Below are 14,490 nucleotides of genomic sequence, written 5' to 3' on the forward strand. Positions count from 1 at the left end.
TTAAATAAAAAAAATCTTTTGACACTTTAATTTGAAGTGTGTCTTAGGCCACCTACTCCCCTTTTTCTTTGTTGAGTTTATCATTCTTTCAGGCCTAGTCCATAAACCAGTCTCTCTCTTTCAGCCTTATTCCTTTCTAAATATATTTTACATACTGCTTGAAAACCTCTCCTATGTATATATTTTTTCAGCTTTTCCCCCAGCTGGAGTTTAATATCCTTATTAGTTTCCATAGCAACTCTTCTTATCATTACAATAATTCATCCAAGAGATCATCCTCTGTTAGTTTTTCTGACTGATTCCTGTGCTAGTCTTTGAGTTCCTTTAGGATGGAGGAAAGCTAGGTTTTAGGTAAGGCGTAATTGAAGGAAACATTGAAAATGAAAGTAGGTAGTTTTCTGGAGGGACCAGAAAATGACCTGGACTGAGTTGTAAGGAGCCAAACCTAAGGTAATAATAGAATCTTGGAATGGTTCATACTTTCAGTAGAGGTTATGGAATGTAGAAGAAGAGGAAGCATAGAGTTCTGGGAAGCAACAGAAAATCACCATTAGGGTTCCAAATTGAATATTGGTACGTCTTATATATCAACCTTTTCCAGAGGGCCTTCTGGTTTATTTTTAAAAGCTCTCACTCTCATTTTGTCCCTCCACATCTTTCTTTTCTGTTTAAGTAGCATGTATATTTTTGTATATTGGTTATGGAGTCAGGTTCGGAGGCAAAGTGTTGCTGGGAGCTATATCTACAGAGTGATTTTAGTCTGGATATTAGTGAAAGATTCATAAACACTAAAATTGTATAATTGTAGTCAGTTATCTTTGAATTCCTTAGTTTATCTTACAGGAGGATTATTTAACAGATATGCCTATCTTCATTCATTCAATTAATTTGCTTGAAATCTTAGGTTGGATTAAATATTTTATGACAATAGAAAAACTGCCTGGAATTACTAAGTCATGTTTACTAGAGGTTTAAGAAATTAATTTAAAAGTCTTTCCTTTGCACTTGAATGTGCTGCTGGAAGTTTTTTTGGATATGTATATTAAAATTGTGTTTTAGAGTAAGAACTTTTGAGCCCAGTGTTGTGCTTCCCGCTAACTACTACTATGAGTAAGTCATATCCCTTCTCTGTTTGTAAAATAAGGAAATTCAAGATATCTACAAAAATGTCAGTGTGGAAGAGAAAATTTTTGGAGGTCCTTATCAAAATCTATTCATTGTGTCTAATAACAATTTTTTTCTAAAGTCTATTTTTTCTGATATTAGTATAGCTACTTATACCCTCCTTTGGTTACAGTTTACATGGAGGGATAGACAGATTCTTAGAAACACAAAAACAACTGAAGCTGACTCAGAAGTAGAAAATCTGAGTAAAACTATACCTAGTAAAGAGATTAAAGTAGTAACCAAAAGCTTACCATAAGGAGAAGCTGAGGATGGGTGACTTTACTGGTAAATTCTACCAAACATTTAAAGAATTAACACCAATATTTCACTGTGGGGAGACATTTCCTGATTCATTCAATGAAGTTGGTATTTCCCTGATACTAAAAGCAGAGAAGGACCTCATAAGAAAACTATAGACCAATATCCCTTTTGTATATAGATAACAAAAATTCTCAACAAAATACTACAAACTGAATCTAGCAACATGTAAAAAGGATTATGCATATGACCAAGTGGATGTATCCCAGAAATACGAGGTTGATTCAACATATGAAAATCAAAATATCAAAGTAATATTTTATCACTAGAATAAAGGACAATTGATAGATTCAGAAAAACATTTGACAAAATTCTACACACTTTCTTGATAAAAAAAAAACTCAACAAACTTGGAATAAACAACCTCCCTCAACCTGATAAAGGGCATGTATGAAAAGCCCTTAATCATACTTAGTAGTGAAAGACTGAAAGCTTTCCTGTTAAGAACAGGAACAAGACTAGGATGTCTGCTCTTGCTCCTATTTATGTTTACATTGTATTAGAGGTGCTAGCCAGACCTATTAGACTAGAAAAAGAAATAAAAGATGTATTCATACTATTTGTATTGTTAGATGATGTGATCTTGTATATGAAAAATCCTAAGGAATCTTTACATAAGTTATTAGAGATATTGAATGAGTTTAGTAACGCCATATAAGCAACATTGATATACAAAAGTCGATTCTATACACTAGCAATGAACCATCTGAAATGAAATTAAGAAAACGTTTCTACCTCCAGTAGCCCTAAAAAAGCAACTTGGGCGGTTCAGTCGGTTGACTGTCCGACTCTTGATTTCAGTTCAGGTCATGATCCCAGGGTCGTGGGATTGAGCCTCACATCAGACTTCATGCTGAGTGTGGAGCCTGTTTAAGATTATCTGCCTCTCTCCCTCTGCCCCTCTCCCCCACTCTCTAAAAAATTAGAAAACCAACTTGTTTATTCAACAAATTTAATGAAAGAAATCTAAGGTTTTATGCACTGAAAACTGCAAAACATTGTTGAAAGAAATTAAAGAAGACCAAAGGCTCTGGTACTGGCATACATACATATAGATCAAGGGAATAGAATTGAGAGTCTAGAAATAAATTCATACACTTAATGGCCAGTTTTTGACAAGGGTACTAAGATAATTATTTAGTAAGTGGCAAGATATCCCACTTTTATGGGTGGGAAGACAATATTGTTAAAGACACTACTACCCAAAGTAATCTACAAATTTAACATACTCCTTGTCAAAATCACAGCTGGCTTTTTTCCAAAATTCATATGGAAATGTAAGGACACAATAGCCAGAACAGTCTTGAAAGTGAAGAACAGATTTAGAGAACTCATACTTCCTTATTTTAAATTACAAAACTTTAGGGGCGCCTGGGTGGTTCAGTTGGTTGGGCGTCCGACTTCGGCTCAGGTCATGATCTCGCGGTCCGTGAGTTAGAGCCCCACGTCGGGCTATGTGCTGACAGCTCAGAGCCTGCAGCCTGTTTCAGATTCTGTGTCTCCCTCTCTCTATGACCTTCCCCCATTCATGCTCTGTCTCTCTCTGTCTCAAAAATGAATAAACGTTAAAAAAAAATTAAAAAAAATAAATTACAAAACTTCAACAATCAAGAATCTGTGGTATTGTAACGATGGACATACTGATCAATGGAATAGAATTGAGAGTCCAGAAAGAAACCCATATGTTTATGGTCAGTTGATTTTTCACAAGAGTGTCAAAAAAATATAGTGGGTGCTGAGAGAACTAGATATTCACACGGAAAAAAAATGAAATTGGAACTCTACTGCACAACATATGTAAATCTTAAAATGGGTCAAAGGTCTAAAAGTGAGGTTTTAAACTCTTAGAAGAAAACAGGTGTAACTCCTTGTGTCCTTGGGTTAGGCAGTGGCTTGTTACATATTGCTGCCACCTAAAGCATAAGCAACAAAAGAAAAAATAAAGTCAGGACATTATTAAGAAATTGTGCTTCAAGGACACAATAAAAAAATTGAAAACGTCACCCACAGAATGGGGGAAGATGTTCGTAGATCATATATTCTATAAGAGTATTATCCAGAATATATAAAGATTTCTTTTTTTTTTTTTCAAGTTTATTTACTTATTCTGAGAAAGAGAGCACAAGCAGGGGAGGGGGCAGAGAGAAAGAATCCCAAGCAGGCTCTGTGCAGAATCTTCAAGCAGCGCTTGAACTCACGAACCATGAGATCATGACCTGAGCTGAAACCAAGAGTCAGATGCTTAAGCAACTGAGCCACCCAGGTGTCCCAGAATATGTAAAGAATTCTTAAACTGAGAAGCAAAAAGGCAGTCTGTTTTAAAAAATGGGCAAAGTCTTTGAACAGACATTTCTCTAGAGAAGATCTACATATGGCCAGTAAACGTGAAAAGATGCTCAAGTAATTATTAGGGAAATTCAAGTCAAAACCACATTAAGATGTCAATTTATACCCACTAGAATGACTAAAATAAAGAAGACATAAGTGTTGGTGAAACTATGGAATAGTTGGAATCCTCTTACATTGCTGATGGGGATATAAAGTGGTGTCACTACTTTGCAAAGCAGTTTGGTAGTTTCTCAGGAAACTAAACTTGGAGTTACCAATTTTAGGTATATACCTAAGAGAATTGAAAATATGTGTTCATAAAAAACTTGTACATGAGTGTGACAATAATAGCATTATTATTAATAGCCAAAAAGTAGAAACAACTCAAACGTCTGTCAACTGATGAATGGATAAAATGTGGTATAACTATGCAGTGGAATATCATTCAGCTATAAAAAATACATGAATTAACTGATACGTGCTGTAACATGGACGAACCTTGAAAACAGTATGCTAAGTGGAAGAGGCCAGACATAAAAGGCCACATAATGTTTGATTCCATTTATGTGAAATGTCCAGAATAGGCATATGCATAGTACCAGAAAGTAGATTAGTGGTTGCCAGGGGCTGTGGAGTGATTTCTTAGAGTTACAGGGTTTCTCTGTTGGTAGTGAAAATATGCTTGATACTGGTGATGGTTACACAACCTCGTGAATATACTAAAAACCACTGAATTGTGCTTTAAAAAAATTTTTTTTAATGTTTATTTTTGAGAGAGAGCATGAACGGGGGAAGGGCAGAGAGAGAGACAGACGCAGAATATGAAGCAGGCCCCAGGCTCTGAGCTGTCAACACAGAGCCAGATGCGGGACTCGATTCCACGAGCTGTGAGATCATGACCTGAGCCCAAGTCAGAGGCTTAACTGACTGAGCCACCCAGGAGCCCCTTAATTGTACTTTTTTAAAAGTATAAATCTTATCTCAGTTTTAAAGAGGAGACAAGCATGTAAAGGTCTTTGTAATTCTGATATAATGATTTTTCAGTGGCAGGTGTAATAAAATTAGTATAAAGTATATGTTAAAAATATTACTTGTCACATGAACGCCGAGGCAGTATAATTTTTTCTTAGAGTAGAATGTTCATGTCTTCTTGTCCCTTGCTACCATTTTTAAACATAACCTGACTTTTAATAATTTGGCTGTGTGGTAAAAGAATTCTGGACATAAAATACGTGCTGTATCATTATGGTGCCTTTGGCTTCAAGTTACAAAGTACCTACATAAAAAGTGACATAATAACAACGGTTTTGCCTCGTGCAGTTAGACTGGAGGTAGAGCAGCTCTGTGGTTGGTTAAGCTGGTTAATGTAGTTCTGCATCATCAGGGGTCCAGATTCTGTCTTTCTGTTTTATCCTCAGTGTGGCATCTTTGCTCTCAGGCTACTTGGCTTTCTGTTAAACTTCCCACCCAGACAGGAAGCTTTCCAAAGAGAGAAACAAACTGTTTATGTCTTCTACCATCATCCTCTATTAAAAAAAAATTTTTTTTTTTAACGTTTATTTATTTTTGAGACAGAGAGAGACAGAACATGAATGGGGGAGGGTCAGAGAGAGAGAGAGGGAGACACAGAATCTGAAACAGGCTCCAGGCTCCGAGCTGTCAGCACAGAGCCCTACGCGGGTCTTGAACTCACGGACCGCGAGATCATGACCTGAGCCGAAGTTGGCCTCTTAACTGACTGGGCCACCCAGGCGCCCCAACATCCTCTATTTTTAAAGAGTGAGAAGCCTTTTCCAGAAGCCCCATAGCAAAACTCCTTTCACATTTCATTGGCCAGAGTAGGATCACAAGACAGTTTAGAAACTGTCCCTGGAAAGGGAAATGAAATGTTATTTTTTAGTTTTTTTAAAATAGACTTTATCTTTTTTTAGATGATTTTCAGGTTTACAGAAAAATTACTCAGAAAGTAAAGAATTCCCATATGGTCCTGCAACACAGTTTCTTTTGTTAACATTTAGTGTGGCATATATATATATTTTTTTACATTTGAGGAACTGATATTGAATAATGATAATATTATAAACTAAAGTTCATAGTTTATACTAGGATTTATATTTTGTGTTGGATGGTTTTATGAGTTTTGATAAATGCCTGATCTCGTGTATCCGCTAATTACAATATCATATTCTATAGCCACTGCCCTAAAAACATCGTGTACTATTCTTGTTTATCCCTCACCTTCTTCCTCAAGTCCCTGGTGACCACTGATCTTTTTAATGTCTCTATCATTTTGCCTATCAGAATGTTATATAGTTGGAATTAGATGGTTTACAGTCTTCTCTATGCATTTAAGTTTTCTCTATGTCTTTTTATGTCTTGGTAGTTCATTTCTTTTTATTGCTGAATAATATTCCATTGTATGAATGTACCACAGTTTGTTTATCCATTTTCCTATTGAAGGACATTTTGGTTGTTTCCAAATTTTGGCAGTTACGAAGAAAGCTGCGTAAACATTCACGTGTAGGTTTTGCTGGATCATATGGTAAGTCTAGCTTAGCTTTGTAAGACACTGCCGAACTCTCTGACAAAGTGACTGTACCAATTTTGCATTCTTATCGGCAACAAGAGTTCCTGGTGCCCTGTATTCTTGCCAGCATCTGCTTGTCAGTGTTTTGGGTTTTAGTCATTCTAATAGGTATGCAGTGGCATCTCATTTTAATTGGCAGTTTTGTAATGACATGATGTTCAGCATCTTTTCATAGGTTTGTTTGCCACCTGTATGTTTTCTTTAGAGGGTGAGGTGTCTGTTCTCTGTTCACATCTTGATCATTTTTCTTAATTGGATTGTTTGCTTTATTATTATTAAGTTTTAAGAATTTGTCTTACAGTTTGGATACGAACCCTTTACCAGATACGTTTTTTCCCAAAGTCTGTGGCTTTTCTTTTAAGTGTTTTTCACAGGGCAGATGTTTTAGTTTAATAAAGTATAGCTTAACCATTTTTTTCTCGGAGATCATGCCTTTGGTGTCGTACCTAAAAAGTCATCCCCACACACAAGGTCACCTAGATTTTCTCCTATGTTGATAATTTCACATTTCACATTTAGGTCTGTGATCCTTTTTGAGTTGTCTGTTGTGAAAGGTATAATGCCTGTTTGGATTTTTTTTTTTTTTTCCCATGTAGATGTCTTTATTCCAGTACCAACCATTTGTTGAAAAGACTGTCCCTTCTCTATTCAGTTGCATTTTTCCTTCATCAGAAACCAATTGAGTATATATTTGTGTAGGTCTGTTTCTGGGCTCAGTATTCTGTTCCACTGATCTATTTGTCTGTTTACTGTTACCAGTACCATACTGTCTTGATCACAGTAGCTTTATAGGATGTCTTTAAGTTGGGTAGTGTTAGCACTGTGTTGTTCTTCAATACTGTGTTGACTATCCTGGGTTTTTTTGTTTTTCTATATAGACCTTAAAATCAGTTTGTTGGTGTCCACTATTAATAACTTGCTGGGATTTTGATGGGAATTATATTGAATCTAGATCAAGTTGGGAAAGAATCAACATTTTAACAATATTGTGCCCTCCTATCAATGAACATGAAATATCTTTATATTGTCTTTGATTTCTTTCATTAGCATTTTGTAGTTTTGCTCATATAGATCACGTATATATTTTGTTAGATTTGTATCTATTTCATTTTTTTGTGCTAATATAAATGGTGGTGTGTTTTTAATTTCAAATTCGAATTGTTTATTTCTGGTATATGGGGGAAGCAGTTGGCTTTTGTATGTTAATTTTGTATCCTGTAATCTTTTTATAATCACTTATTCCATATGTGCTTTTTTATGTAGTAAAACTAGTGGCGTTAGCACCTTTGCTTTAGGTAATCTTTTTGAAGAATTTATAATGTTTTCATTTTATTTTTTTTCTTGCAGAGAATGTCTTGGGAAGCATGAGGTGAGTTATAGGTACAAGTTTTAAGTAAAGCTTATAATCTATGTTACTGTATAGGGATTGTTAGAAATGACAAAGTCAAAGTATTGTTTTTTGTGTTTTTTTTTTAGTGCTCTAAAAAGTACGAGAGTTTATTTGCTGATTTTTAAAATATACAGTGGTTTTGAGAATTAGCCTATGTCTATGTGGTCACCATAGCATCATTATATTGAATTTCCCTTTTTAGGAATAGAATGTTTTGCTTATTGGCATTCGTTTTTTTGGATTTTTTGACAGGTTACTTTGATTTTGATAATAACTATTATTAATGAAAACGTATTAGACCTTTATGAAACTTGTTCTTAAATGATAACAGAGTCACTTCAGACATATGGGTCAGAAGGTTTTGTGTGTGTGTTGCTAATGTTTTCTTTTCTTTTCTTTTCCTTTTTTTTAAGGTGAGTCCACTACCATGCCATACTGTAGGACCCTACTCTTGTAAGAGAGTCTGTGGACGAACCTTAGATTGTCAGAATCATACATGTATGAAAGAATGCCACAAAGTAACTGAAATTGATGCCTTCATTGGCCAAAACAAGGTAATATCCTTAGGTTGAATATATATGTGCTTATAGTATGCTTGAAACATTCTTTTGGATAATTATACCATAAATATTTTTCCATTTTGTTATAACTATTTTCCTTTTTCTTGCCCTCATCTCTTCTCCTTCCTTGCCTTTCTTAATACAAGCAGCTTTAACAGCTTGGTGTACATTTCTCTGTATCTTTGTGCTAGCTCATGATATGCCTTTTAATGTACTCTTTACATACTGTACCTGTGTTAATACATAGGCTTTCATTTTATGATAAAAGTACAGAAATTACGTATCTATTTAGATAGTAGATAGCAATATCACTTCCACTTCTGTCCGTTTATATCTCTGAGTTTAATTCTGGAACATTTTTTCTTAGCTGTTTTTTAAACCTAACATGTATGATAGACAATGTCCACAATTTTAATAAATTTCTAATCTTTTGTTGGAAATAAAGTAAGTAGCATCACAGATGTAGGGTATGTGTGTGTGAAATTCACTAAAAGCATTTTACAAATCATATAAGTCAACCATCGAAAGATCGCTAAAAATTGCCATTTTACAAGGAAAAATAAATATAGCCAATAAAATTTTAAATGATACTAAATTTTTTGTATATAATATATAAATAACATAAAACATAAATATATATATAAGTATATATATTTAGAGTGGGGGAGTATGAGCCAGGGAGAAGGACAGAGGGAGAGAGAGAGAATCTTAAGCAGGCTCCATGCTCAGCATGAAGCCTGATGCAGGCCTTCATGCCACGACCCTGGGATCATGATCTAAGCTAAAATCAAGAGTAGGACACTCAACTGATTGAGCCACTCATATGCCCCTATTAAATTTTATTTTTAAATGTTTAAATTCATCAACAAATAAAACTAACAAAACCCAGCAAAATCATTTACAATAGCAATAAAATATACCAGATTCCTGTTGAAACAGAATACAGATAGTCAGTCTCCTGCTCTGAATTTCCTAGGCCATATGCAAGGCTCTGGCCAATAAAACATAGGCAGAAATGTTATTCAACTTCAGGAATAGTTAGAGAAATCTTAAATTTATCATTAACCATTCTTTCTCTGTTTCCATGATGGAGGAGGTTGTATGTCTCTTGTGATACAGTTAAAAGCTAGCAAACTCCTCATCATCCTGTATCCCAGAATCATTGATTTGCCGGAGTCCCCTGCCAGCCTACATTTGACATGATGTGTGAATAAAAAATAAACTTTGTTATATAAAAAATTATATATTTTTAAAATATTTAATGTTTTTTCAAAGACTTCCATTCTATAGGGAATCATAATATTATTAGCAACTGTGTGTCATGAGAAGTAAGCCAAAGATTTTAAGATTCATTTTATTAAATAACATTAAATTTTCAAATGTTTAAATTATTAATATGAATTGTATGCTATTGAAAAATTCACTTGCATTGTTACTTTTTTTTTTGTCTTTGATTCAGTAGTTGTAAAGCCTGATAATATAAATGTCCATAGTATCATTCTTGCTCATGTGCAGACATATATGTAGATATATTGCCTATAATTTCTTCACTGATCCGTGCTTTGATCCTTAATAAAAATGTTCTCATGATAAAATGAAAAAGAGAGTGGAATTATAAAATCATACTCACATAAATATTTCAAAATCACTTTAGTCAGAGTACAGCTGCTATATCTTCTCTAGATTTCCAGAACATCAAATGAGTTGGAAAAACTCATTTTAAGAGCTGATAAGACACCAATTGGGGAATTATCTTGGATTATCCCAGCATTGCTCCATGGGCAATGGCTGTGGTAAAGTTTGGGTTATAACTTACATGCAATTCATCTCAATTTAGCTACAAGTCCACCTTTGTCTCCCACTCAAGGAAGGCTACTACAGTGCAAGTGAATGAAAATTACATTATTTAGGGGATAACTTTGCAATCATTCTAATTTATATATTAAACATGAAATATATCATGAACTCTTTAAAATTCCTTACTGTAACATCTCAATTGAGACCCACTGGAGATGATCTCCTTGTATGTCTGTCTTGACCCAAATGGCTCAGGAATTGTTAATTCAGCTTCTACCTTGAGTTGTAGCACAGAGCTTACAACATCCTAAAAATATTAAATTAATAAATATTAAATATCGGGTATTTAAAAAGCGTTTATTGACTGGAATCAAAAGTCTTTTGTTTCTTATCTCTGTAGATCTCTCAGTCCAGTCAAAGCTGTTCTTTAAAGCTATGGCTCTGATTGCTACAATTAGCAACAGATATATCTCTATTGTCTAATTCACTGGCTGCAGTGAGTGGAACTGTGGTTAATTGGGGAAAGGTGTGAGATGGATGGCAATTGAAGTGAGTGTATTTCCCAAGCAAACCTGGGCACAAATAATTTTTAGAGTGACTGAAAGACGAAATAATAAGTATTTCCGTTTCTTCTACTTGAAGAGAACATACTCTCTAAGAATACTGTCCATAGTGATTTTGATGTATTAACATAAAAAATAAAACCTCAAAAATACAAAAAAAAAAAAGAAGAGGAAGAAATAATGAGGATAATCTTTGGGGGAAATCTGTACCGAAAATAAATGAAAAAGAAAAAAATATATCGGTACGTAATCACACATAGACACATACATTTCCTATACGCTTATGTATATGGTAGACCCTTGCCACGCAGCATTGGCATCACCTGTAATCTTGTTGGAAACAGAATCTCAGGTCGTACCTCAGCATTTAACAATTGCCAAGTGATTGATCATGCACAAAAGTGTTTGAAAATCACTGCTACAAGCAAGTGTGTATGATGTGTCATGTTTCATTGATTTAAAAAAAAGAATTTTGTTATAATCATCAGACTTTGTAAGAGATTGGAACTTAATTATTTCAGCCATTAAAAACAAAGGATAATTCTGTAATGTGATAAAGGTTCTAATTTTTGCTATGATGATAATCATAGTATATAAATGTGGAACACCTTAAATTTATGAAATGTCAAATATATTATAATAAAACAGGAAAGAAAAATTTTACTCATCAAGATTCATTTTCCAATTTGTAATAATAACGCACATGTTTATTCTGCCTTCTCATCATCTCCTTGCTTATAATTGGGATTGCTATCCTTTTGGGATTTCTAGACATCAGATGAATCAGGAAAAACTCATTTAAAAAAGATGGTATGACTAATTGGGGAATTATTGTAGATTATCCCAATATTGCTCCCTTGGTTAAAATTCCTGTCTCCCTTTAAAAAAAAAATTTTTTTTTAATGTTTATTTTTGAGACAGAGACAGAGCGTGAGCAGGAGAGGGGCAGAGAGAGAGGGAGACACAGAATCTGAAGCAGGCTCCAGGCTCTGAGCTGTCAGTACAGAGCCTGACGCGGTGCATGAACCTGTGAACCATGAGATCATGACCTGAGCCAAACTCGGATGCTTAACCGACTGAACCACCCAAGCGCCCAGTGTCTCCCTTTTTTTTTTTTTTTTATTAAAAAAAATTTTTTTTTCAACATTTATTTATTTTTCGGACAGAGAGAGACAGAGCATGAACGGGGGAGGGGCAGAGAGAGAGGGAGACACAGAATCGGAAACAGGCTCCAGGCTCTGAGCCATCAGCCCAGAGCCTGATGCGGGGCTCGAACTCCCGGACCGCGAGATCGTGACCTGGCTGAAGTCGGACGCTTAACCGACTGCGCCACCCAGGCGCCCCCACCCCTTTTTAAAATAAGAACTGTGTAAGATATTTGACAGCCAGTCTTGCTGTATTTCTGAATTAAGGTAGATTCTTCTGGAAGATAGAACTTGATATTGGAAGTGATCCAGGAAGATAGCAAGTATAGATTCAGTGATTTTTTTTTTTTTTTTCATAACTGGAACAAAGGAGCCCCATACCATCTGTATAATTCTTCTTTTGCAGATAGGGAAACTGAAGGTTTTCAAGTGACTTGTTCATGTTAATATAACCAAGAGAGTAGTTATAAGAAGGTAGTATCCCTGATACTACCTGATATTAACTTCCAGCCCAGTATGGTCTTCTATTTATTTAAATGAAAGATTATTACAGATGTACCACATAGCCAGGAAGAAACAAATGAGATAGACTATGTGTGTCATCTTTGGTTATGTTTGCATATTTTGAGATTCACTGCTTCTCTTTTTCCAGTCTTTCCCATTTCAGAAAGTTGTTTTATCAGTTTTACACCATTCTGCAGATCAAAGACAGGAACATTGCTTGATTTCTTTCTTATTTTCCTTTCCTTGTCTCACAACAAATCTTGTTAGGTTTATTATCTTCAAAGTAGATCCCTGAATCTATTTCTTATAACCTCTGACACCAACCTTCTCATTCAAGCCACCATCACCTCTTCCCTAGATTTCTGCAGTATTTTCCTAGCCAGGCTGTCCACTCCCACGTTTGTCTTACTGCATTAGCCAACTTCATCTTTTAAAAATGTAAGAAAACAAAATAAGTCATGTGTCATCTCCCTGCTCAAAACCCATCAGTAGCTTTCAGTAACTCCCAGGATAAAATGCAGATGGCCTTATGATAGCCCAATAAGACTTTATACTGATGTAACTTCTGATGACATTTCCTACCTTTTCATTCGTCGCTCACTTGTTCCCTTCTACTTTTGTTCTTGCTATTTGAATATTCCACATTTGTTCTTCTGTCAGAGCTTTTGCACTTAGTTTTTTTTCCCCTCTGGAACTCTATATTCTTGTGGCTTTCTCCCTTATTTAACTTAATTCCTGTTCAAATATGAACAGGGATTTCTTCATGTTGCTCCTATTACCCTCTCTTATCCTGCTTTATCTTTTTTCAGAATATTTATGAAGACATTCTGTTATGTTCTTTATCTCCCCCATTTAAATTTAAGTTTCTTAGGTCAGGGATCTCTCCCATTTTGCATATTCCCAGTGTGTGAATGATTCCTGGCACATAACGCTGAATAAGTGTGAATAAATTAATATAGTTTTTAAATTAAAAAATAGAAATTATTTATAGAAGAATGTTTCATAATTGAGACACTTTTTCTTTTCTTTTTTTTTTAATTTACATCCAAGTTAGTTAGCATATAGTGCAACAATGATTTAAGGGGTGGATTCCTTAATGCCCCTTACCCACTTAGCCCCTCCCACGAGATACTTTTTAATCATGTATGTTAAAAGTAGCTTGGGTTTTTATTGACATAATAACTCATTTGTAATCATAGCTTTACTTAGGAATGATAAAACGTTTTTAAACTTTAAGACACTACCCATGTCTATAGCTCTCTTATTTTACTTCGTGTATGACGTATGAAAATAAATACTATCTTGTAATAACAATTTTTAACCTTCTTTTGTAGATATAGTTAAAGTATTAAATTACTAGAGGAGAGAGGTGCCTTCTTGAGTTACATTCAAGTACATTTATTTTTTTCATATTTTTTTTCAAGTTTATTTATTTTGAGAGAGAGGGAGATCACACGTGTGTGTATGTGTGAGTTGGGGAGGTGCAGAGAGAGAGGGAGAGAGAGAACACCAAGCACGCTTCATACCGTCAGCACAGAGCCTGATGGGTAGCTTGATCTCAGAACTGTAAGATCATTACCTGAGGAGAAACCAAGAATTCTACCCTTAAGCTTAACCAGCTGAGCCACCCAGATGCTCTGAAGTACATTTACTTGTAAATGTAATGTAATCTTGGTTCACTGAAGTGCATTAAAACATAAACTTCTGGTCATTCTTTTTCCCCTCTATACATGTTTCTCTTTGGCTAGATGAGATCAGTATCTTCAGAACACTGAATGCTTTGGGAATTGTTATTTATGTATTAACAGGGTGTTGATTTCTTTAGTTTGATGGTGATCGTGCTTGTTGGGTGGAAATGAATTGATAATGTTTTACTCTTTATTTTTTTTCTGCTACAAACTATTCTTTAGGAAGTAATTTAAATTTTTAGTAGGAATACTTCATGTAATCAAGTACAATTTCAGATGACGCAATTTGATTTAATGAAGTTTGTAGACATACCAGTTTGTGAATAGTGGTGATTCTTCATTTTTAATATATATTTTTTCATTTTGAATAATTTTAAAGAGTGAAAGCATGCACCGTTTTATTAACTATATTCTCAAGAGCTGCAAAAGTGCTTTTTTTTTTT

General features: G+C 34.7%; 1 protein-coding gene across 5 annotated transcripts in view; it reads left to right on the forward strand.

The window, feature by feature from the left end:
• Window positions 1–14,490, forward strand: part of NFXL1 (nuclear transcription factor, X-box binding like 1) — a 73,762-nt gene that overhangs the window by 37,231 nt on the left and 22,041 nt on the right. For all 5 annotated transcript variants that reach the window (XM_040484356.1, XM_040484334.1, XM_040484376.1 and 2 more), the window contains exons 16-17: window positions 7,748–7,769; window positions 8,204–8,344. In XM_040484356.1, coding sequence (XP_040340290.1) covers window positions 7,748–7,769; window positions 8,204–8,344 — 163 coding nt within the window. The remainder of the gene's footprint in view (window positions 1–7,747; window positions 7,770–8,203; window positions 8,345–14,490) is intronic.

The sequence above is a fragment of the Herpailurus yagouaroundi genome, unplaced genomic scaffold, assembly GCF_014898765.1.
Source record: "Herpailurus yagouaroundi ecotype Mexico unplaced genomic scaffold, PumYag 28, whole genome shotgun sequence".
In the NCBI taxonomy this organism is placed as follows: domain Eukaryota; kingdom Metazoa; phylum Chordata; class Mammalia; order Carnivora; family Felidae; genus Herpailurus; species Herpailurus yagouaroundi.